This window comes from Haematobia irritans, chromosome 2, assembly GCF_050003625.1.
Source record: "Haematobia irritans isolate KBUSLIRL chromosome 2, ASM5000362v1, whole genome shotgun sequence".
Lineage (NCBI taxonomy): Eukaryota > Metazoa > Arthropoda > Insecta > Diptera > Muscidae > Haematobia > Haematobia irritans.
Genome location: NC_134398.1, coordinates 69,921,073 through 69,947,055, shown reverse-complemented (window position 1 = coordinate 69,947,055; position 25,983 = coordinate 69,921,073). Strand labels below are relative to the sequence as shown.

General features: G+C 35.6%; 1 protein-coding gene across 8 annotated transcripts; it reads left to right on the top strand.

The window, feature by feature from the left end:
* Positions 1-11,194: 11,194 nt before the first annotated feature.
* Positions 11,195-22,981, top strand: LOC142225459 (uncharacterized). 8 transcript variants are annotated; one of them, XR_012719288.1, is made up of 4 exons: positions 12,028-12,217; positions 12,327-12,641; positions 12,872-13,467; positions 22,102-22,737. XR_012719288.1 is itself a non-coding variant. In XM_075295215.1 (2 exons), coding segments are annotated over exons 1-2 (495 nt in total). In that variant the 5' UTR covers positions 11,195-11,589; the 3' UTR covers positions 22,595-22,737. The 8 variants fall into 8 exon arrangements, 1 of the variants encoding a protein (XP_075151330.1); XR_012719291.1 differs by having other exon boundaries at positions 12,028-12,279; positions 12,337-12,641; XR_012719289.1 differs by having other exon boundaries at positions 12,028-12,279.
* The last annotated feature ends 3,002 nt before the right edge of the window (positions 22,982-25,983 follow it).

The following is a 25,983-nucleotide window of genomic DNA, read 5'->3' as shown; positions in this document are numbered from 1 at the left end:
CATGTGTGACTTATATACGCTTTTATTCATTTTTATTATATATTCTATCTCTGGTTTGTTTTGTTAAACTTAATTTTTGCTAAACCACATAATAATTGTATGAATAACTTTAGCATCATTGTTTTTAATAGTATTTTGGAAACCTTATATTAAGTTGTTATTTTTATTGCTTTTAAGTCCATACAAATCAAAGAGATGTTTGTGATAGCATGAATATAACTTGCAATATTTTAACAGATTCCATAGTAAAGAAAGAAATACGAATTGCACAAAGTTTTTAGTACGAAATAATATTAAAAAATTGATTAACACGATAGATTTGTCTAAGAAATAACCAAACTGAAGGAAGAATCGAAATGAAGCGAGGAATTTCGCGATTCACCTTAGAATTAATGTTTTCCGTAATTGTTATTGGAAAAAAAATTTTCGTTTACGATAAAAGTCGATATAGCACAGAGTACTTTTTAAGAAGTAAAAGTGTTACCATTGATAGAACTAAGGAATTTGTTGTCAAAACAGAAACATCATTTGATAGAGGTGGTGCAATGAGTTCCTCAAAAGTAAGGAAATAATACACCAACTTACTGCTCTGTATACACCGGAACAAAATGGGAGAAAAAACAGAAGTTTGATGGAAATGGTAATGTGCATGCTATTCAATGCACACATGAAGTTGAAGTATTGGGCTGAAGCAGTTAATACTGTCATTTACCTTCAAAGTCATTGAAAAGAAAATGCCAGACACCAACATCTCAAGCCTAACTATACATATGTCTTAGTATTGTCTAATACACTTTTCCATAGTCTTTAGTAAGTTCTGGCCTTGGTGAGATGATTCAATTTGGGTCTTATATGTTAATTTCTTATGAAGTTAGTTTTACGCCAACACGGCCCTTATCTTTTTATATAACTACAATCATTTAATCTTATTTTACGATTTCTATTTTTAGAGACATTGCTGAATAACACTAACGATCTCACAATGTCTTTTTTCTAGTCAACAACAATTACTGTGATAACTAACAATAACATTACTAGTGGTTTCTTTCTCTTAAATCGTTTGCCCACGGACGAAAAAGACTGTTTTTCATATGTTTGGAACTCAATAATTCATAATTATATGTTTGGAACTCAAATTTTTTAACACAATATTTTTAAGTGCAAGCATATAATGTTCATAAACTATCATAACATGTTTGCGATATATATGTTAACATATTATGTCTGGGACATAAACTGTTTGAAAATATAATGTGCTTAGATGCAAACATATATTAATTTTGAAATAGCCTATAAACATATATGTGTTTAGAAAGAGAGACCTAAAGAATATGCTGCAAGTAAAATAATAGAAGTAACCAATTGGCGCCTTAAAAATATGTCCACACAAAGAAAATTACATTAAAATTTTTTTCTACCAGTGTATGCCCTAAGGGGAAACATAATATGTTTGAACAATACAAACAATATTTTGTTTGGACCAATCCTAAAAATATATATGCTTGAAGCAAAATGTGTTTGGGCTATAACAGGTTGGCTGATAAGTCCCCGGTTTGACACATAGATGGCGTCGCTAGTATTAAATGCATATTATTTTTATTTAGTACCAACCTTCAAATGATTCGTGTCAAAATTTGACATCTGTAAGTCAATTAGTTTGTGAGATAGAACGTCTTTTGTGAAGCAACTTCTGTTATTGTGAAAAAAAAATGGAAAAAAAGGAATTTCGTGTTTTGATAAAATACTGTTTTCTGAAGGGAAAAAATACGGTGGAAGCAAAAACTTGGCTTGATAATGAGTTTCCGGACTCTACCCCAGGGAAATCAACAATAATTGATTGGTATGCAAAATTCAAGCGTGGTGAAATGAGCACGAGGAAGGTGAACGCAGTGGACGCCCGAAAGAGGTGGTTACCGACGAAAACATTAAAAAAATCCACAAAATGATTTTGAATGACCGTAAAATGAAGTTGATCGAGATAGCAGAGGCCTTAAAGATATCAAAGGAACGTGTTGGTCATATCATTCATCAAAATTTGGATATGCGGAAGCTCTATGCAAAATGGGTGCCGCGCGAGCTCACATTTGACAAAAACAACAACGTGTTGATGATTCTGAGCGGTGTTTGCAGCTGTTAACTCGTAATACACTTGAGTTTTTCCGTCGATATGTGACAATGGATGAAACATGGCTCCATCACTACACTCCTGAGTCCAATCGACAGTCGGATGAGTGGACAGCGACCGGTGAACCGTCTCCGAAGCGTGGAAAGACTCAAAAGCCCGCTGGCAAAGTAATGGCCTCTATTTTTTGGAATGCGCATGGAATAATTTTTATCGATTATCTTGAGAAGGGAAAAATCATCAACAGTGACTATTATATGGCGTTGTTGGAGCGTTTGAAGGTCGAAATCGTGGCAAAACGGCCCCATATGAAGAAGAAAAAAGTGTTGTTCCACCAAGACAACGCACCGTGAGGCAAGTCATTGAGAACGATGGCAAAAATTCATGAATTGGGCTTCGAATTGCTTCCCCACCCACCGTATTCTCCAGATCTGGCCCCCAGCGACTTTTTCTTGTTCTCAGACCTCAAAAGGATGCTCGCAGGGAAAAAGTTTGGCTGCAATGAAGAGGTGATCGCCGAAACTGAGGCCTATTTTGAGGCAAAACCGAAGGAGTACTACCACTTATCAGCTACTTACTACTACTACTACTTATCAGCTATACCCTGTTTTTTGAGGGTATAGGAATCCAAACATGGAACATCTTAACATATTCGAGTCCATCACTTATGCACACAAAACAAAGAAAAACGCACAAAATTGGAAGCCGATTCTAAGAAATATATTTTTATTGTGTATAGTGAGGATACGAAAGGATATCGTTTGCTATATCCTGAAGATAACACTATCATATGAGTAGTAACATTTATAGAGGAAATGAAATGAAGCCCAAAACAACAATACTTGGGAATTGGTTGAGATATCGAAAGGGCAAAACTATAAGTACCTCTAATCCGGACTGTGCAGTAGTCGAGACAGCTCAATTTCAATTTCAGTCCCTTCTTTTCCCTCTGTAATCCTGAAAGTAATATTTGTATGAAATAATATCAAAAATGATTTCACTGCAAGCAAAGGACAGGAATTTAATTCAGAACAACAAGACGCCTTACAGAAAATATATAAGCCCTATTCTCAAAATAAATTATGTAACCTTAGAAGGGCCCTTAAATCCCTTAATTATGTAAAGTATGCTTCAACTAACTTAAGCACTTCCGAAACTGGACGATGGGCTCGTGGAATATGTCCACGATTTTTTTGCAGAATATATTCAGTCAGTTTTGTTAAACCAAAATATTGAAATGTATATCTTCCGAAATATTTATTTATTTAAATTTGTTTGTACCGTACTACTATAATTATTTTCGAAAAAAAATTTAATTATAATTGAAAATTATAGTTGGAAATATTTGTTTATTTAATAAATATATAAATTGATTTAATTGGCAATTTAAAAATATTCAATGTAAAGATATTTGTATTTGTTAAGTTACGTTTTCAACTTCAATCTACATTCTAATTGGAAATATTTTTTATTTAAACTCAAGTTTTTGAACGACTATTTTAATTATGATTATAAACTTTCTTTAAACTAAAATTATTTTCTATTTCAAAAAATTCTTCCGTTAAATTCTTCCATGTTCTGGTTTACAATATCGCAACATCCTCGCAAATTCAAACTACAAAGAGTTGTAATTCGAAAAATTAAAGTAGCTATTCTGTTGGGCAAGAAATTGAATTAAGAGAAGGTTTCAAAGAAAAATATGGAATAGATTATGAGTGTTCGGCAATACATATTTTTGTATTTTGCGAATTCATAAACCATTCTAAAGAAAGTTTCTTATTCAGAATTTGTTTTTCAAAGCTCATTGAAATCGATCATTTGACTCTAAACATAAATTGACGTTTATACATTTATGACGTAAAATATCCTTATATTGGACACATTTTTATATTATGTAAAGAAAAAAAGTAAATTAAAAAACAAACTGTATGAAATTCAAGATAAGAAATCTTTGTGCTTATGAAAATAGAAGAAGAGTAGCAAATTAAATCGCTCATTATATAGTTAGTATGGTTAGCATCATCAAAGGAATCGCTTATGTTATGTATTTATAGAACTTTAGGTGGTTCTTTGTTATTAAAATTTTAGTAATACATAAGTTGAGTAGATGATTCAGTACACACATGATTCATACATATATGATATTTACATAATTTGTTTGATTTTGTTAACTTTTTATACATACGTATAAATAAATAAAAGATTTTATTAAATATATTCAGTTACATTAAAATGCGTTCAATAAAACTGCATCTATGAGTAGTTATGAAACAATTTAATTCAGTGTTGTTCTAGTGCCACCATGTATCGTTTAATTTCCATGAAATGGTGGTAACTTAGCATTTGAAATATATATCTTTTTGGGGTTTTCATATTGTTAAAGCGTAATTATTGCTTGTTTTACATTTGAAAAGAGGAACCTGATATCTTAGATGCGTGTATTTGTTTTATTTTAACCTTATTTATAATTTTTTATTGGTTGTTTATAAAAAAGCTTGTATTTTTCTTTTGCTTAATGGTTTTATTGCAAAATTGTTTAAAGTTCATCAATTTAAAACAAATTATATTTAACTATTTATATATATATATATAGGTTTCTTGTTGTTTTAGATATAGACCTGCTATTAATATTGGAATGCTTGTTTGAATTTTCGCTTGACAATTTTTGTCGTCTTTCTTAAGATACAAGTATTTTATTACATTTCTTTTGTCGAGTATTTAGATTAAGGCGTTGTTTTTTATTTCAGCTAATTTACAATGTATATATAATTATATGTATGTATATGTAGATGGTTATGAAGTAATGTATATAGGTGTTTACAATGAAAAAAATTCGTATGCTACGATGTGAATATTCAGTAATCAGTATAGTAGAATAAGGCTATTCAATCATGTGTATGTGTATTTCTGTTTTTTTTTTTTTGCTTTTATTTTGTGTTAACTCATGTTTAAATGTCATTTTGCTTTTCGGTTACAACAATTTCGAAGACATTTTTGTGTTATATAGAAGCAACATAATAATGTCTCGTAATTTGATATAGATCTGAGAATTTGTAGAATTCCGTAGTCGCTGAAATGATTGAACTCATACATATGTTGTAGACACCTGAATTACAACATTAATTTACACAAAATACATTTTATTTAAGATTTAAAATACATAATATTGTAAATATAAAGTATACTAAACATATACATAGACATTTATGTAGCTATGTGTCCTTAAAAATAACATTATAGGGATGCATTTTAAATGCTTTTGTTTCTGAAGAATCACAATAGTTAAAGGTCGAAGGATAGTATATTACAGTGATACTAAGGATTATTGAAATATTACACAGGACTACTAAAGATAAATGGAGTTATTTTGTAAATACATAAGTTAATTATTTAAGTAATGTTACATTAGCATATTCGGTCAGAAAATAAAAAAGAAGAATTTTATACTTTGAGCCTGTTCGAAATTGTATATGTAAGTATGTAAATGAATCCGGGTAATTTCTATGTCAATCATCTCAAAGCAACAAGAATGAAAGAATAGGAATCTGTGGCTGTACTATGTAATTCCCCGTCGAAGAATTAGAATATATTTTAAAATATTCTTCGCCGTTTGGAAATTATCGCCCTAAAGGTAGGCATTAACCCTTTGACGACGAATGGGACATATATGTCCCATTTCCTATTTCCGTTTTAAAATCTACATTTATCAACCAATTTTTAAAAAATATATTCTATCGACGCATAACACATGTAGCTATGAAGTTGTAAATTTAAATTGGGGTATTTGTGCGTACTTTGTGTGTGTGGGAATGTTATAAAAATAAAAAATCTGGATTTTTTCACTAAACAAATTTTTTTTTATATATCAAGTATTGGTTGTCTGAGATGGCTGTATTTTTGGTAAAATGTGTATCAACTCATCCTCGATCGATAACGGTTTAAATGGACTAATTCGGCTACATTGTTTTTCATCGCCTAAGATAAATGATCAACCAACACAATGGGGGGAATGTATGGATACTCATTGCTATTATTACCCCAAAAAAAAACCCTAAACTCTTCTTGGCTTATAGGAAAAATAAAACCCTTTTTAACTATAAATTTTGGTTTGAGAGCAAGCTTACACAAAGTGCTCAAAACCAAGCAGGCATGGTCATAAATATTTGCTAAGTCGCGTATTTTTTTGTGCTGGTTATATTCTACAAATCCTAACAAAGCTCATGATGTATTTTGTAGTGAATTAAATACAGTATTTAAAAAATTTGTTTTTTACTATCTTTTTTACCTTTGAAGACGAATGCCCCATGAAATTTCTCTTAGAGGGAAATATTTTTTTAACATTTTGAGTAAATAGGTGTATTTTGAATATGAATTCGCAAGAAAAACTTACTTTTGTCGAGCGGTTAATTCCTCGTTGTTAAAGGGTTAAGATAGAGTTTAGCAGCTACAATCGCCATTTTTTCACGATTACTTCTCTTTTATAATCATTTTCGGCTAAACTCGAAAATAGTTCCCATCTTGAAACAAAAATCTTTTCATAGCTACATCTATATAATAATTAATTTTAAAGAAAATAAACTTTTCGGTTGTTGCTTTGGATCATTCCCCATTAAGTTTTTTTTTTGCCAAAAAAAATTATAATTTTATTCGGCACTCAAGTGTTGCAAAGTTATTCCGATCTTTTGCGCATTTAACAACTGTTTTTCTTTACAAACTGAAGAAGTAATAATTGGGACATTTTTCATTGCTTAGACATTGAGGCGACGTAAACCTAAACAAATTTAGCTCTGAAGTCTATCAAAAAATTTGTTCTGGAGTTTTGAGGTATAAATAGGGTTTTCTTTTTCCCGGACTTTTTCCATTCCCGGAAAGGCGGGAATTTTTTCGAATTTCCCGGGATCCCGGTCAAGGGGAAACCTGCTTTGAGGTGTCATACATTTAGACATTTGAATAAATTTGAAATCGCCTAAAGCTACGGTTATAAGGCGCTGTCTAGACAACTCACAATATATATTATGTTGATCTCTTACATCAGCCATAAACCATACCAAATATTTTGTAATAAAAAAATTTTAGAATGCTTAAAAGACAGTCTGTATAGTCGGTATAGTTTTCGAAAGAACACAATTAATATTGTGGGATTTTTTGTAACATTAAAAAGCTGGGAGAAAATGAAAGATATTTATTTCGATTTTACCATCGAAAAACGGGGTGACTATATGCACATGTTCGGTCAAAATTCCCAAAAGGGAAACACTATCATGTAATACCGCATTCACATTAAACTTCCAAAATCTTTACTTTAAGTAGATTTCAACGGTACGAGGTATATCTCATTATAGGTTGGAATTTTCATATTTCATAAAAAAATCCTTGCAATAATTATGAAATTTTGAAATTATGCAATTTCAAACGTGAGATACATAAGGTAAAATATCCCGTTGTTTATAAAGGTTTACTCAGTCCACCAGTCTATCGGAATGTTGGTTTACAGAAATATGACAAGCATAAATTAGGAAGTGCAATCTTCTTTTTAAGTGCAATATTTTTTTTAGAATCTGGGCTAGAACCCACGACTATGTATGTTTCAACTACTTGGTTCCATATTCATTCGCATTACACTTCCAAAATCCACGTTAACTAGATTTCAACTGTCATTTGCCATATAAACCCCTCTTTTATATATAAAATATTGTACAGAAAATTTCCCGGGAATTCCCGCACTTCATTCCCGAGAAAACGGGAGTGAAAAATAGCAAATTCCCGGAATCCCGTTCCCGGGAAAACCCTAGGTATAAGGTAAATGGGAAAGCAGTTCGTAGACCAACTATACTAAACGATAATTACCGTACAAATTAGGCAATTTGCATTATAAAAAAGGTGTTTCATCAAGATAACAAAGGAAAGACAACAAATTAAAGCCAAATTAAAAAAATAACTCAATTGCAGACGAAAAAGAACCATCTACGGTGTGCAGACAAACTACAGCGCTGTGAATTCGCTTTCGATGTATATACCTTCCTTGGTCTATGGTTATACTCTTGCATCAGGCGGTGAGATCGTCGACAAAAATGGGAGGGATTCATTCTCTGCTGTTGACCACTTCTATAAGGCAAATGATCAGACAGTTTTGAAATATGCAACGTCAATAGTACCGTCTAACTTTCCTCAGTTAGCAAATTAATTATTTTGTTGATGAGCATCTTCAAGTGAGGGATGAACGAAAGAGTTTCTAGATCAAGCATGATAACAGACATTTCTGAAAAAGATTACTGGCTCTCTAAACATAAAAGGATTGAATAAACGAACCAGAAAAAAAATTTGGAAGTTGTCTTAAAGGCACAACTTTAAAAGCACTTCAAAAATGTCCTCCCAAAGATGTTCTTTATTTTAACTACACAGGACGTTCTTTTAATTAATTTTTTTTATAACTCGCTGTTTTCATATTTCTAATGGGTATTTTTTTTATTTTTTTTTTGTTTCAAATATGTTAAAAATTAATGAAATGGTGCAACTTATTTAAATTTTTTCGAAAAAATTTCTAAATTCATTCTAGAAAATTTTTGAAAATATTTGGGGTTAAACGTTTCAGACAAGCTTTAGAATGCATTAAATATCATAAAAAATTATAAAAATTATTTATTTGGCAAAGTATTACAAAATTTTTCAATTCACATCCAAAACACTGAATTCGAATCACACCTTAAGAAATGATGTAAATTCTTTGCAACCACATTCGTCCTATGACAAGCACCACTTCTGCATCAAAAAAGAACATTTTCAATACTTTTTTGGACACGCTTTTTTTCTGGGGACCTCATTATTATATTGGATTGTAAGTTCGTTTTATTATATCGGTTTGTAAACTCTAGAAAGGGCGGGTGACTACAATGACATTGTACTCGTCCAAAAGAGAAATAGCGGAGACTGAACCAAGAAATTGCTATGGCGTTTGGGTATGTTCTTGGTTTCACATGAAAGACTGATGGTGAATTTTTCCCGTCGGGGTTTTTCTGCAAGCTACTTTTCTCTGCACAGAGAGGAAAACTATTCACGGAATTTGCTATAATGGAAGTAAATGGAATCTATGTTATTTGCAAAAATAATGAGTTAAGAATGATCCAAGTTAAGAAATGGGGGTTCTTTAAAATCAGCTGATTTTATGTATGTTCGAAACAACATTGTTGGAAGACTTTGATCAAACGCATTGAAACTTTACTAATTGAAACAAGTAAGGAAAGTCTAAAGTGGGACGGGGCCGACTATATTATACCCTTCACCAATATACATATATACCAACATTTTTGATACCATTTTAACGTCTTCAAATTTGTTATAATGGTTTATATTTTCATATAAAAATATTTAAATATGAACCGATTTGGACAAAACTTTTTAAACTTTTACAAAATGTATAGAGTAAAAATTTAAATTGGTTAATGACCGAGGCGGATTACAATATTACCAAACAATATTGGAAATATTTAAATTGCATAAAATTTCGCAAATCTGCATTTATGATTTATAGGTCGATATATACGAATTGGAGTATAGGTAAATTTGAATCATTTTTGAGAGTTTTCGACTTCACACAAAAAAAATGTATCTGATTCAATCACGAAATTAATTGATCCAATTATTATACCCTAAACCACATGGTGGTCAGGGTATAATAACTTTGATCTGCCAAAAAATGTGCCTGCCAGAAATATTGATTTTAGACCCCATAAAATATATACCGAACGACTCAGAATCACCTCCTGAGTCGATCTAGCGCTTGGTGTCCGTCCGTCCGTCCGTCCATGTATTTGTTGTTCACAGGATTCCGGTCGCAATTATTAACCGATTTGGATGAAATTTTGGTAGAGGCTGTTTTTGGGCACAAGGACGAACGCTATTGAATTTGGATCAAATTTAGATATAGCTCCCATATGTGTCGCTCGATTTCGACAAACGGATAGTCATCAAATTTGGCAAAAAGTAATACCGCCCGATTTGTCTAAATTTGGCTATAAAAACACTTATTTATCAACCGATAGTACTCAAAGTTGGCTAAATGTAATCTTCTATACCACTAACTATATGTGAAAAATTTCATCGAAATCGGTTCAGATGTAGATATAGCTCCCATATATATGTATCGCCCGAAATTGAAAAATTTGCCCCTAATAACCTTATGTTTGACCATAGAGGCCTCATTTCTTAATTGATCTTACTAAAGTTTAGCACAAGGTCACCTTCTGTGGTTTCAATTATACGTGGAAAATATCATCTAAATTGGGTCAGATTTAGATATAGCTCCCATATATATACATCGCTCGATTTTCTCAAATTTGGCTATAATACTCTTATTTATTTACCAATGGTACTCAACTTTAAAATTTTATTTAAATCTGACTCGATCTGGACAAAATTTGTTAGACTTCCGTAGACAGTGTGGAGCAGGGTATAAATATGGAAAACATTTAAAACTGAAGCAATTTTTAGGTAAATTTATGATTTATCGGTCGATAGATACGTATTACAAATATAGGAAAATTGGAGTTATTTTTACAAGTTTTCGTCTTAGCAGTGGTTTTTATAAGGAAAATGTGGGTACACGCACAGAAAAAACATGTTTGGACATGGTTGCCGCATCCATTTAATGCTTATATAGATCATGTAATTGTCGCGAAAACCATATATTTTGTCCTTGTAAAAATAATTTTCGAGCGGAGAAAAATATATGTTAGCAATAAGCATTTAAATGGATCTCAAATGCCGCAAACATGTTCTATTATTTAAATTATAGAATTTGAGACCATTATATGGTCGGGAAAATCATGTACCTGACCATTTCATTTTATTTCCTTTTTTGCAGAGAGAAAAGTATTTTTATAGGTTACGTATAGACATGTCTATTTTTATAGGTTACGTATAGACATGGCCATAAAGACCATGTACATTGTTTTCGTGACCATTTAATTTTTTTGCAGCGAAAAGAATTTTATAAAAACATTGAGCAGGTACACACGATTTTCAATTTGCGCGTCAGTCGTGTGTTGATTGTTTCTTGGAATGGACGGTGTTTAATGTACTTTCTCCTAGTACACCACATTACTTAATTAAGTCTAATATATATAACAATTTGAAATGAATTACATTGGATTGAATTAAAATAGATATAATTGTATTCTCCTAGATTTTGAATTTCTTTCTGTCTTCTTAAGTTTCCAATATCCGTTAAGATGTAATAGATTAAATGAAAATAATGTAATAGGCTAAAGGAAAAAATAGTCTAAGTGGCAACTCTGCTTTTTTTCTGTCCTTTTATTCTTTGATCTAGTAGCCTGCGAGCTCACTTTCCACCTTCTCTTTCTCTATCCAGCCGTCACCTGGGACACATCTCTCGATCAAGTAATAAAAGTCTACAACGAATTCCAAACCTCCCGTGGTTTTTTACTTTGATCATTTTTTGATAGCGAAATATGTAAGTAACCGTTCGTGTGTGGAGTTCATGATTATCCAGTGAGCCTGAGCTCAATGTCACAGTGATTTGGTTTTCCCTTTGATTTAATAATACCATATCGATGTCTAAGGTCCCCGTTTGCCTTTAAAGACCCATCTCCACCTTCGCTCTCTTTTCTGGCTTTTACCCAACTCGTATGAACCTAAGTTCACATCTCTAATTCCTCAAACGACTCATCATGGTCCTTCGAACCTCTCTTGTAACCATTGGTTAATCGCTACAGTCCTTTAATAAAAAAAAAAAAACAAGTTAAATTATTTGAGCAATTCTATTCACCCGACCGTTTTGGATAATCCCCACAAATTTACAGTGGCAACGTTCTTTTGAGGTGTCCTATTGTGAATGGTTATGGTAGGCTGTCATAAAAAAAAAATAATAACTAACTTGACATTTTCAATGTTGGTAGTACTGGGAAGAAAAAAAATAATAATTAATTGAGATTTGAGACGTGACAATAAAGTTTGTTAAAAGGTACAGTGAGCGAACGCAGAAAAGTTGATAGTAATCCGTACGAAGGGAGTATCAATCCGTACGAGTTAAATGAAGAAAATAACGTTGGGCGTACAACGACAGATTTAACATTTCTGGTAAGGATTGGAGGCATCTACCAGGGGTAACGTTACGTAACCACCCTGCACGTGTGTCCAAGGTTTGTTTTATACGACGCCGTCGGACTGCATCAAATCCAACCTTTAGTTTTCAGCAGTACGATTCAGGGGACGTCAGTAACCTAACCGTCGTGTGGTACTTTCAAGAAGAATTGGGCCATACTTTTTACCACCATCACCTAACAACCTAACAATTGGACGAGGAAAAAGCAAATATCTCACATGTCCCTCACGACGAACTGGTGGTATATTCCTACTAAGAGAATAGATATTTGTTGCAGTTTGCCGGGCGCGAGTAAGTTTCCACGGTGCACTTGAAGGTAGCCACTAAGTTCGAGGTTAGGCCCCAGGAGTCGTTAGTGGAACCTGTGTATAACACGACGAAAAATCATCCAAATCAACAGTAAGTTTATTTCCTTTAGAGTAAAGCATTACAAAAGCCCTAATTGAACAGCTGCTAGATAGCATACTGAGGAGAAACCAACACGAATCAACCCGACTCGACCGACAAAAGCGTTTCTCGGTTGCAATGTATGGTTGTGGGACGGTTTATTGAATTTGTTTGTCATTTGCTCCGGGAAAAGAAATATAAATATCCAGTCTATACCAAGTACTAACAAATCTTTTTTCCAGGTGTGAAACATACAAAACAGAATTAACCGTAACAACCAAATCACGAATCTTCATCCATCACCAGCTCCACCACGAATAAGTTTGATTTTGTTTTGATAGAAGAGGACATATGCGCCGGTGTGTCTGACATTGCTGCAAAATCGTCTTACCAGTATAGACTTGTATACGGCGGCGCAACTGGTCACCAAACGTCTGTCAACATCTACGTAGCCATCTCCGCGATTCGCACAAGCAACACCGCATAACTACGACTTTTACCCATACAACGAACACCGACAGTAGCGGCATACGCCGCAGCCACCGTTGCCTATGTCATCAACTGCGGTGTTTATATGTTCATCCCCTAAGTGTACATTTTGCTGAACTCCACCATCCACCAGCTCAACAGGCAAGGGAACGAAAGCCAACGATTCTTGCCACCGTAAGTCATTTGGGCAAACTTGTTTTGGTTTATGGAACGCATAAAACTACAGCAACCATTGTGAGCATTTCTCATTCAACGGCAGTGGCACAAGATAATCTCGACAACTGAGGGCAGATACGACCACAGCAGCACCGGTAGTCCAGCAAAGTTGGTACAATTTCTTGGAAGTTCTGTAAGTCACCGCCCATTTTTATTCAGAAAGTAGTTTAGTGTTTTCGTTACAATCTCCCAGTGGTTGTTTTAATCGCAGGCTCCTAAGAGTATGCCACTTTTTCTTTGTTGTACCGCAAATGACACCAACGAAACACCTAAAACCCCACAGCTGGTTTGATGTATTATAAGGAGATTGGGTAATGACCACGGTAGCGAAAACACATATAGGCTGCTGTAAAGGAGCAAGTCCATAACATGTTTTTGTTTTTTTTTTTTTTATTGTTTATATGCTACTAAATTGGGAGCAACCGAAAAATAATATAATTATCTGAGATCTTTTTTTAAATAATTAATTGATCCAGCATAAATTGCTTTGCGCTCCTAACAGCCGCCTATACCACCATCAACGTTAGAATTGTAATCAGTAACACTAATCTACATCAAATTTTGAACTTTATACTATTACTCTCGACAACATTCGATAAATGAATTATAACATTGAATCTCATACAAAAATAAAGTAACAGAAGTTACAAAGTCATAACGCTACCGAACTCTTGTACTATTTTGAGTAAGAGACGAGAACTAGTTGCCAGGGGCAACCATATATGAACGTATTCAATACGGTCTTATTGGAACAGTTTATTGGGTTTCGTTACCAGAAACCACGAGTCGCACAGACTCCGTTGATGTGTCATATATATGCCCATCTCGTTACAAATAGTGGCGCCACCTCTCGTTGGAATTAAAAACCGTACCTGGTGATTCTAATAATTCGTTAAGATGGTTACCTACAAATGTGGTGCTTAGTTATTACTCATTTTATTTTATTTATGTTTATGGGCATATGTTGAGACTGTTATCTCGGACATATGTTGAAACTGTTATGATTGTACCGTACTCTAAGAGCTTCGACATATTGTGATACAAGCCTTAGATACGAAGAAATTTTGAGCTCGTGCTGAATTGAATTAATTAATTAATGGCTATTTCACACGTCACATGTGCTGTCACAGTACGATTTTCAATTTAAGGAATTATTCGAATTACATTAATGGATAAGTTGTGGTTTTTTCGTGCCTACATTTGCCTTTGGTGATCTCGGAATTCTTTTTTTTCCTACAGAAAATTTCTCAAATTTCAATTTCTATAGAAAATTTTCTCAAGATTTTATTCCTACAAAGAGTATTCTCAAATGTCTATTTTATAAAGATTTTACCCGAAAATTGTATTTATATATAAAATTTTCTCAAAAATTTTATTTCTCAAGAATTTAGTTCTCAAAAATTGTATCTCTATGGAAACTCATGGATTTATATCGATAGAAAGTTTTCTGAAAACTGTTTTATTTTCATAAAAATAAAGTTTGTTTCGATAGAGAATTTTCTCAGAGTTGCCCTTTTTTTCTCAAAATTTTATTGCGATAGAAACTTTTTTCAGAATTATATTTCTATGAAAAATTTTCTCAAATTTTTCAGAAAGATTTCTCAAGATTGTATTTCTCTAGAAAATGTTCTCAAAATTTTATTTTCATAGAAAGTTTGCTCTATTTTCATTGCTGTAGAAAATTTTCTAAGAATTTTTATTTCTATAGATTTTTTTTTCTCAGCGTTTATTTCTATAGAAAGTTTTCTCATGTTTTCATTTCTGTAGAAAATTGTCTCAAACTGTCTCGAAATTTTATCTTTATAGAAAGGTTCTCGGAATAGTATTGCTATAGAAAATCTTCTCAAGTTTTTTTAATTCTATAGAAAATTTTCACAAAATTTTATTTCTATAAAAAGTTTTCTCATGGTTTGTTTCCATAGAAAAATTGTCTCAATTTTTTTTTATATAGAAAGTTTTCTCATGTTTTCATTTCTGTAGAAATTTTTCTCAAACTGTCTCGAAATTTTATCTTTATAAAAAGGTTCTCGGAATAGTATTGCTATAGAAAATCTTCTCAAGATTTTTACTTCTATTGAAAATTTCCACAAAATTTTATTTCTATAGAAAGCTTTCTCATGGTTTGTTTCCATAGGAAAATTGTCTCAAATTTTTATTTCTACGGAAAGTTTTCTCTTGTTCTCATTCCCATAGAAAGAGTTTCTCAGCCTTTTTAATTCCTGGGGAAAGTGTTCTCGAGATTCCATTTTTTAAAGAGCGTACTGTGGGAATTGGATTTCCATAGAAATTCGTCTCAGAAGCGGAAGTCTCTGCAGGATTTATTTCTATACGAAATTTTCTCGTCAATTTATTTCTATATTTTTTTCTCTCAAGATTTTGTCTCTATAACTCTGCTAAACAAAGTTAAGTTTGCTCTCTCGGGTTGGCTGGGGGAACGACTAGTTAATGACTACCCAATTGAACATTGCTCGCTATAAGGCCTAAAATTTCAGTCCTGGGGTCAGCGCTCAAACTTGCTTGCTTGTGTCATGGCTTCAAATGGCTTGTGAGGTTGAAACAGACTCAAAGGTTGGTACCAGTTGCCGGTTTTAGGTCCCCTGCTCTAGTCAATGTCTCATTTCGGTAGCATGCAACGAAATCAATCCTCGGAAACCCTGGTGCATTCTGATTTCTTTTTTGGTTGTGTAACGGTTTGAGTCCCAAGAGATATTACCACGGATATACTCCGTCTACTATTTCACGCTACGATTCATTCCCTCGAAAAGAATTAACGTGGCCCCGCATCTTCTCTTTTTCCTCGAGTTTTACTTTTGAAAGACTGAGTATTTGTTTTATCGTGAAGTTGCAATCTTTTGCTCTACTCTCACCTGCATATATTTTCTCTTGACACTGTGTCTCTTCTGTCTCTCTTCCACGGATACGCTCCCAGAATGGACGACTTACAGGCAGACTTTATTTTCTTTTCTGATGATCTGGTCATGTTTTGTACCGACTTCGATGAGAGACCAGAAACGGATCATACCGACTCCTCTTTAACAGTAGCCTCTCAAGATTTACATGAAAGGTGGGCAAATGTCCAAACATCCTATAAAAAGATTTTCACCACTAAGGGGGGAAAATTCACCGATGAATTCATAACCGCTGCCAAGGAAAAGTACAGAAGTTGTACCTTACTTTTTCACACGTGTAAGGCAAAGATAATGGACGCACAGAAGACTTTTATAGCTCCTCCTAACCCATCTCAGGCTTCATTACCACTCGGTAATTCAGACTCATCCTTCAGTTGTATTAAGGTCCCCCCATGCGATACTGAGAATTTTCAAGGCGGGTATGAGGAGTGGCCTTCTTTTCGCGATATGTTTACCGCGGTGTATATCAATCACCCCAAATTGACTCCCGTTCAAAAACTTTACCATCTTCGCCTCAAGGTAAGCGGTCAGGCTGCGGGTATTGTGAGGAAGTACCAGTTATGCGGTGAGAACTTTGCTTTGGCTTGGGAAGCATTGCGTGCAAGATATGAGAACAAAAGGATACTTGTAGATAATCAATTAAAAATTCTCTTAAACTTGAAAGCTATTTCGTCAGAAAGTGGTGAAGCGTTGCAAAGGATTCAGTCAACCATTAACGATTGCCTCGCTGCCCTTAAGACCCATGATATTTCTACTGAAGACTGGGACCCAATTCTAGTATACTTATGTTCGAGTAAGTTACCGCACCAAACTTTGTCTTTGTGGGAACAATCTCTCCATACTCATAAAGAACTTCCGACATGGTCCCAAATGGACAGTTTTCTCTCCAATCGATACGAGATTGTTGAGAGGCTTGACAGTATCCACGGTCCGAAATCTTTTCCCACTAAGAGATCTGCCGAAGTCAACTCTTTCAAGACCGAAGGCATCGCAAGTCTCAAATGCAAGCTTTGTGACCTAAGTCACCCCCTCAAGGATTGTACTAAATTCAGAGATTTAAGCCCTCCATCTCGCAACCGATTTGTAAATGATAACAATATATGTCTCAATTGTCTTTCCTATAGACATGTACGAAAGGACTGCAAGAGTAAATTCGTGTGCCTTGAATGTAAAAGGAATCATCATACTCTTTTGCACTTTCCGAAGAGTAGAGTTTCGATTAATCCTGCCGGCTCAGAAATGCATCCCCAGTCTTCGACGTTGAATTTTACAACAGCGTCAGCGGATGCAGACCAAGTTGAAACCTCTTCGTCCCAAACATTTAGCTCACCCGGTAATGCTACTGTTTTGCAGACTTCTGCACACTTTTCCTCTCCTAATGAGACTTCCTCTAGAGAAAACACTTTGTTACCCACGGCAATTGTTACCATTAAACACAGAGGAGACACATTTAAAGCCCGTGCTTTTCTCGATCAAGGATCAGAGAAAACTTTCATTTCTCGAAGTCTTCAGCAGAGAATTTGTCTTCCTACTGAAAGTAAGAATTTTGAGATTCGCGGTGTTGGTGGACAAGTTGTTGCCAATTCCAGCCATGTTTGCTCCCTCTCCCTATTATCACAATCTCACGATCTTATTATTGACACCCAAGCTATTGTCGTTCCCAAAATCACTCGGCTTTTGCCGAACTTCTTTGTTCCCAAAGAAAAAATTAACGTTTCTGACGTTCAAGAATTAGATTTGGCGGACCCACAATTTCACCGCCCGGGTCATGTGGATTTGCTCTTAGGAAGTAATATCCTCCCTCAGATACTTCTTCATGGAGTAAGGAATATTTGTGATTCCCTTCTGGCTCAGGCGACTATATTTGGTTGGGTAATTAGTGGACCAGTCGATACTCGGTCTGTTTCTTCCTTTTCCATTCAAGTAACAGATGTTACTGATGACCCCGTCAGCAAACAGCTGCGTTTGTTTTGGGAGCAGGAAGAGGTCCCGGAAGAAAAGGCGCTTTCCCCTTCTGATAAATTCTGTGAAGCCCTTTACACTAAGACCACTGTCCGGAACCAGGACGGTCGATACATTGTTCGTCTCCCTTTCAAGGAAGACTACCAATTCCGATCCCCTCTGGGTCATTCTCGAACTCAGGCATTCATCCAATACGCTCGGATGGAGCAATCCATTCAGAACAAACCTGAACTTTGTCAGACTTATCACAATGTCCTTAGAGAATATCTGGATCTTGATCAAATGAGACCCACTACTTCGAGGGAAACGTCTCTTAATGGCTCGTTTGGATCTTTTTATCTGCCCCATCATGCTGTTCTCAAACCACAAAGTGTCAGTACAAAAGTTCGAGTAGTCTTCAACGCCTCAAAGCGAACCACTTCTGGCACATCACTCAACGATGTTCTCCATGTTGGTCCCACCCTTCAATCTGACCTAATGACCCTTATCCTCAGATGGCGACTTTTCAAGTATGTCTTTAACGGCGACATCGAGAAGATGTATCGCCAAATATTAGTCCACGACGACGACACTCATTTCCAACGAATACTCTTCCGTCCTTCACCCACAAGTGCTATCAAAGATTATGCCCTTAGAACAGTGACATTTGGAGTGAATTGTGCTCCCTATTTGGCTATAAGAACCTTAATCCAACTTGCTCAGGATTCAGAAGATTCTTATCCCCGTGCCGCCCAAATCATTAGGAACGAGATGTATGTGGATGATGTACTTTCTGGAGCTCACGATCCAGAATCTGCGATAGAATCCTTGTCCCAACTACTTGAAATGCTAAGCTCTGCTGGTTTCCAACTCAAGAAAATCACTTCAAATAATGCGGAGATTCTCAATTCCGTCGCCGAGGATAGAGTTTTGGATTCAAAATTTCTCAAGTTTTATGAAACCAGTGGAACAAAAACCTTGGGCGTCCAATGGAATGCTCTCGAAGATGGTTTTTCTTACAAAATTGATCCCCCGAGAATCACACAATCCGCTACAAAACGACAAATTTTATCTGCGGTGTCCAAATTATTTGATCCTGCTGGTTGGATCTCTCCCATTGTGATTCAGGCCAAAATTCTACTACAACATTTGTGGTTAGAGGGCACAGGATGGGACGAGAATGTAAAACCGAATACATTGTTAAAATGGAATCAATTCTTAGAATCTCTTCATTACACCTCTCAAATAAAAATACCTCGATGGATACATTTCTCCCCCAAATTCAAAACTCAGGTTCACGGATTTTGTGATGCCTCTGAGAAGGCATATTGCGCTGCACTGTACCTACGTGTAGACACAGGAGAGTCAGTATTAAGTAATCTCTTGGTGTCTAAGACCAAGGTAGCCCCCATTGATCCGCTCAGCTTACCCCGGTTAGAACTTTGTGGTGCTGTCCTTCTCTCTCAGTTGATTAAACATGTTCTCAGAGACATTTCCCTGAACAAAGTTGAATTATTTCTTTGGTGCGATTCTTCTATTGCTTTGGGTTGGTTAGGAAAACCTCCACACACATGGAAAACTTTTGTAGCCAATCGCATAGCTAAAATATTACGAAATATAGGAAACCGCTCGTGGCGTCATATACGTTCTAACGAAAACCCGGCAGATCTGGGTTCGCGTGGTTGTTCTCCAACGGAACTTATGAACAACTCACTTTGGTGGCACGGCCCGGAGTGGCTTATTGAACCTCCCGAAAACTGGCCGAAATCTGTTGTCTTCGTTGAAAATCCGCCAGAAGTTCGAAAGGTTGAGACATTTCACTTAAGTGACAGCAGCGATGATATGTTGAATAGGTTTTCATGCTGGGCTCACGCTTTACGAGTTATCACTTATGTAGTGCGATTTTACAAATCATCACGACGACAAATAGTCTCCTCCTCGTTAACAATCTCTCACGAGGAATTTAAAGAGACTAGAGACTTGCTCATTCGTGTCACACAACGGAAATATTATCCCCATGAATATAATGCTCTAACATTGTCTAAACAAGTTCATCGCAAAAGCTCACTTTATTCAATGAACCCCTATCTTGATCCCAGCGGTATTATGCGTATAAATGGGCGAATAGTAAATTCGAATTAGCCAGAAGTTCGAAAGGTTGAGACATTTCACTTAAGTGACAGCAGCGATGATATGTTGAATAGGTTTTCATGCTGGGCTCACGCTTTACGAGTTATCACTTATGTAGTGCGATTTTACAAATCATCACGACGACAAATAGTCTCCTCCTCGTTAACAATCTCTCACGAGGAATTTAAAGAGACTAGAGACTTGCTCATTCGTGTCACACAACGGAAATATTATCCCCATGAATATAATGCTCTAACATTGTCTAAACAAGTTCATCGCAAAAGCTCACTTTATTCAATGAACCCCTATCTTGATCCCAGCGGTATTATGCGTATAAATGGGCGAATAGCTAATTCGAATTTACGATTTAGCGAACGTCACCCCATAATCTTGCCAGTTAAATCTCGATTCTGTCAATTGTACATTGCGTATCTACACCTGACTTTGTTGCACGCAGAAAATAATTTATTGATGCGATCTATGCGAGAGGAATACTACGTGTCTAGACTAAGGTCAGCGATCAAAAAATGTATACGGTCTTGTAAAACTTGTACTATCTACAAACGGAAACTCCTATCCCAACAAATGAGCGCACTTCCCCAGGAACGAAGCTCATTTTCACTTCCGTTTACTATTACCGGTTTAGATTTTGCAGGACCTTTCACTATAAAAGCCTCGAACCTCAGACAAGCTATCTATCAGAAGGGTTACGTATGCGTTTTCGTCTGCTTTAGTACAAAAGCCATCCATTTGGAATTGTGTTCTAGCCTCTCCTCCGAATCTTTTCTCGCTGCGTTTATCCGATTTGTAGGAAGAAGAGGTCTTCCGTCGAAAATAATGTCTGACAACGGAACAAATTTTATCGGTGCTGAAAGGAAACTAAGGTACGAATTTAAAGCATTCCTAAATTCCGCCGCGAAGGATATCGCCAGGAAATACGAAATATACGGTTTTGAATGGTCTTTCATTCCCCCAAATGCCCCACATATGGGAGGGTTGTGGGAAGCCGGGGTAAAATCTTTCAAAATTCATTTCCGCAAAGTTGCCCAGAATCACAAATATACATTCGAAGAATTTGCGACGCTACTTACAAGAATTGAAGCCGTTTTAAACTCACGCCCGCTATCTTCCATGACTGACGATCCTTTCGAGATGCTTGCTTTGACACCCGGTCATTTTCTTCGAGGTGCTCCTCTCGTAGCCACTCCAGAAACTGTGCAAGATAATTTGTCATACACTGATCGTTGGGATAAACTGAAATCACAACAGCACGAATTTGCTCGTCGTTGGAAGGATGAATACTTAAAGGAATTGCAACAACGATATAAATGGCACTACCCAACTGAGAATTTAAAAATCCACCAACTCGTTGTAATCAAGGATGATCAAATACCACCGTGCGAATGGAAACTAGGTCGTATTAAAGCTGTGCATCAGGGACGTGATGGCCTTATTCGGGTGGTCGATATACGCACAAGTAATGGCTCCATTACCAGAGATATAACAAAAATATGCCCTCTGTTCTACGAACCGCCCATAAAATCCAATGAATCCTCAGCATCGCAATAATTTTTCAAAAGTATACAAACTTCTCATAAAGTATTTCCGTTGACCTCCTCTTCAACCTGACACCTAGCGTTTTTTCTCTAAGTATTCTCTTCTCTTCCACCAGTCTCCACTAGTTTATGCTGGTTCTCCTCAAAATTCTCCTCTCAGGAATATGATTTGTTTCTGCTAGCTTTAGTAATAGGTATACTCAATTTTTTTTTTTCTATTTATATCCACAGGGCTCCTCGAAACCCCGACCTCCACAAATGCTTAGTGTGTGAGCGCTATCATTCCTTACGATTCTGTCGCCGTTTTTTGGACCTAGATGTTGGTGCTCGCCGACGGGAAGTACGACGCCTAGGATATTGTTTCAATTGCCTGGCGCGTTCACATAGGACATACGAGTGTACTTCTCAAAGCGGGTGTAAAATATGCAACGACGAACACCATTCGCTTCTACATATACATCCCATACCGAGGGTAAGCTTAGACGACATCGAGCGAGGTCGCAATCATCATGAGCCCGGTTACCACTTTGCGCCACAGAACAGACAGGAAGATTTGAGAGACGAAATCAATCGTATCGAAGCTAGGCGACAAGTTCGAGAGGAACGAATGAGAGAAATACGATTAGCCGGACGGCAACGAATACCTAGATCTCTCCCAGTACACATTCTCCGGATTGCCATAAGAACCCTCAAACGACTCAGTGAAGTCTTGGACCACCCTTAATTGGTCTTCTCGCCCAAGCCGGGGAGAATGTTTAATGTACTTTCTCCTAGTACACCACATTACTTAATTAAGTCTAATATATATAACAATTTGAAATGAATTACATTGGATTGAATTAAAATAGATATAATTGTATTCTCCTAGATTTTGAATTTCTTTCTGTCTTCTTAAGTTTCCAATATCCGTTAAGATGTAATAGATTAAATGAAAATAATGTAATAGGCTAAAGGAAAAAATAGTCTAAGTGGCAACTCTGCTTTTTTTTCTGTCCTTTTATTCTTTGATCTAGTAGCCTGCGAGCTCACTTTCCACCTTCTCTTTCTCTATCCAGCCGTCACCTGGGCACATCTCTCGATCAAGTAATAAAAGTCTACAACGAATTCCAAACCTCCCGTGGTTTTTTACTTTGATCATTTTTTGATAGCGAAATATGTAAGTAACCGTTCGTGTGTGGAGTTCATGATTATCCAGTGAGCCTGAGCTCAATGTCACAGTGATTTGGTTTTCCCTTTGATTTAATAATACCATATCGATGTCTAAGGTCCCCGTTTGCCTTTAAAGACCCATCTCCACCTTCGCTCTCTTTTCTGGCTTTTACCCAACTCGTATGAACCTAAGTTCACATCTCTAATTCCTCAAACGACTCATCAGACGGAGAATACGGAATTACTGTGTTGTGTGTTAATTTATTTACTCAGAAGTGGCACGTGGTTTTATGTGAACACAAAAAGGAAAGTGTAATTGAAAAAAATGTACCTGGTTTTTGTTCTGCATTTTGATATATGGTATAATTTATTTTTATTTGCAGTTACATGATGTCTGCATTGGTACATTTGATGGGCACGAAGTAAATTTGGAATGATTACTTATTGTTGAAATTTAACCAAAATAGAATGTGTAAAAATATGTGATGTTTGATTGCGCGACATAGTAAATACAAATAAACAATGAATTAGTTTATAAATAAATAAAAACAAATAAATAAAGTTAATTTTGTGGCGTCCTTTTGTCGACGACGAAAAAGGTTTTTTCATAAAGATCAAAACATTTTAGGTTGTGACCATGTTCTTTTAACTGGAAGAAAAACATTTTTGACGAATACCATAACATTTTAGATCGTGACCATTGTCTTTTAATGGAAACAAAATTCTTTTTATCAATATAATAACATTTTAGATGAGGACAATTTAATTTTTTTAGAACCATGTTCACTGAGCAAACATGGTTGCAGGTGAATTTGTTACATGGTTGCCGCAAAAATAGCTCCTATCATATTGTTTTGCTCTTCGAATATGATAGTGACAATCATATTTCTTCTCTGCGTGTATTTTTGCCAAATTTAGCATACATAGCTACACTGTTAATTCTACTCCCTGTGCAAAATTTCGGATTACAAATTTGACCTCTGGGGTCATATGAGTGTAAATCGGACGAAAGATATATATGGGAGATATATGTAAATCTGTACCGATTTCAACCAAAAGTGGCATGTATACCGAGAACGTTAATTTTACTCTCAGTACAAAATTTAAAGCATATCAGGGTAAAACTCTGGCTTCTGGGGCCATATAAATGTATATCGGGTGAAAGATATAAATGGGAGCTATATCTAAATCTGAACCAATTTCAACCAAACTTTGCGTGCATAGCCATAATATTAATTCTACTCCCTGTGCAAAATTTCACTTAAATCGGATTATAAATTTGACCTCTGGGGTCATAGAGAGTGTAAATCGGACGAAAGATATATATGGGAGTTATATCCAAATCTAAACCGATTTCAACCAAAATTGGCATGTATATCGAGAATAAAAATTCTACTCCCTGTACAAAATTTAAAGTAAATCAGGACAAAACTTTGATTTCTGAGGCCATATAAGTGCATATCGGGAGAAAGATATATATGGGAGCTATATCTAAATCTGAACAGATTTCAACACAATTCTGCACAATTTACGACACTATCACCTGCACTCCTTGTGCAAAATTTAAATCAATCAGGCTTAAATCCTTGCTTCTTGGGCCATATTAGTAGATATCGAGCGAAAGATATATATGGGGGCTATATCTAGAACTGAACCGATTTCTTCCAAAATCAATAAGATTCTATTCTGAACATACTTGTGCCAAATTTGAAGTCGATTGGACGTAAATTGCGACCTAGACATTGATAACAAAAATGTGTCCACAGACAGACGGACATGACAAGATCGACTCAGAGGCCGACCCTGAGCAATATTGCCAAAGACACCATATGTCTATCTCGTCTCCTCCTGGGTGTTGCAAACATATGCTGGGTATAAATATTGGAAATATTTAAATTGCATAAAATTTCGCAAATCTGCATTTATGATTTATAGGTCGATATATACGAATTAGATTATGGGTAAATTTCAATCATTTTTGCGAGTTTTCGACTTAACAGTGACGATTTTACAGGGACATGTGGCTACTTTGGCCATATTTGATAAAACCGGAATAACATATATATGGGGGCTTTATCTAATTCTGAGCCGATTTGGATAAAATTTGACACACATAGCTAAAATTTTAATTGACCTCTGAGTGCAAAACTTCAAAATTTTCGAAATGAAACTTTGGCCTCCGTGGTCATATGAATCTAAATCGGGCGAGTATATATGAACGTTATATCTAAATGTGAACCGATTTTGACCAAATTAGGCATGCGTAGCAAGAATGTTCGTCCTACTCTGTGTGCAAAACCTCAAGTAAATCGGAGTGAAATTTTGACCTCTGGGCCATATCGGAGGAAATTTATATATGGCAGCTATATCGAAATCTGAACCAATTTCAAGTAAATTTGGCATGCATAGTAAAAATGTTATTTCAATTCAGTGTGTACAATTATAAGTAAATTGGAAGGATTTACCGTAGATTTTGAACTATCTAAATCTTAACCGATTTCAACCAAATGCGGTATGCATATTTATAATGTGAGTTCTACTCCCTGTGAAAAATTTTACGTAACACGGGGTAAAATTTTGGCCTCTGGGGCCATAGGAGTGTAAATCGGGCGAAAGCTATATATGGGAGCTATATCTAAATCTGAACCGATTTCAACCAAATTCGGAACGCATATTTAGAATTTTAATTCTACTCCCTGTGAAAAATTTCACGTAACTCGGAGTAAACCTTTGGCCTCTGGGCCCATAGGTGTGTAAATCGGGCGAAAGCTATATATGGGAGCTATCTAAATCTGAACCGATTTCAACCAAATTTGGAGTCCATATTTATAATGTCAATTATACTCCCTGTGCAAAATTTCACGTAAAACGGAACAAAATATTGGCCTCTGGCACCATAGGAGTGTAAATCGGGCGATAGCTATATATGAGAGCTATACCTAAATCTGAACCGATTTGACTGAT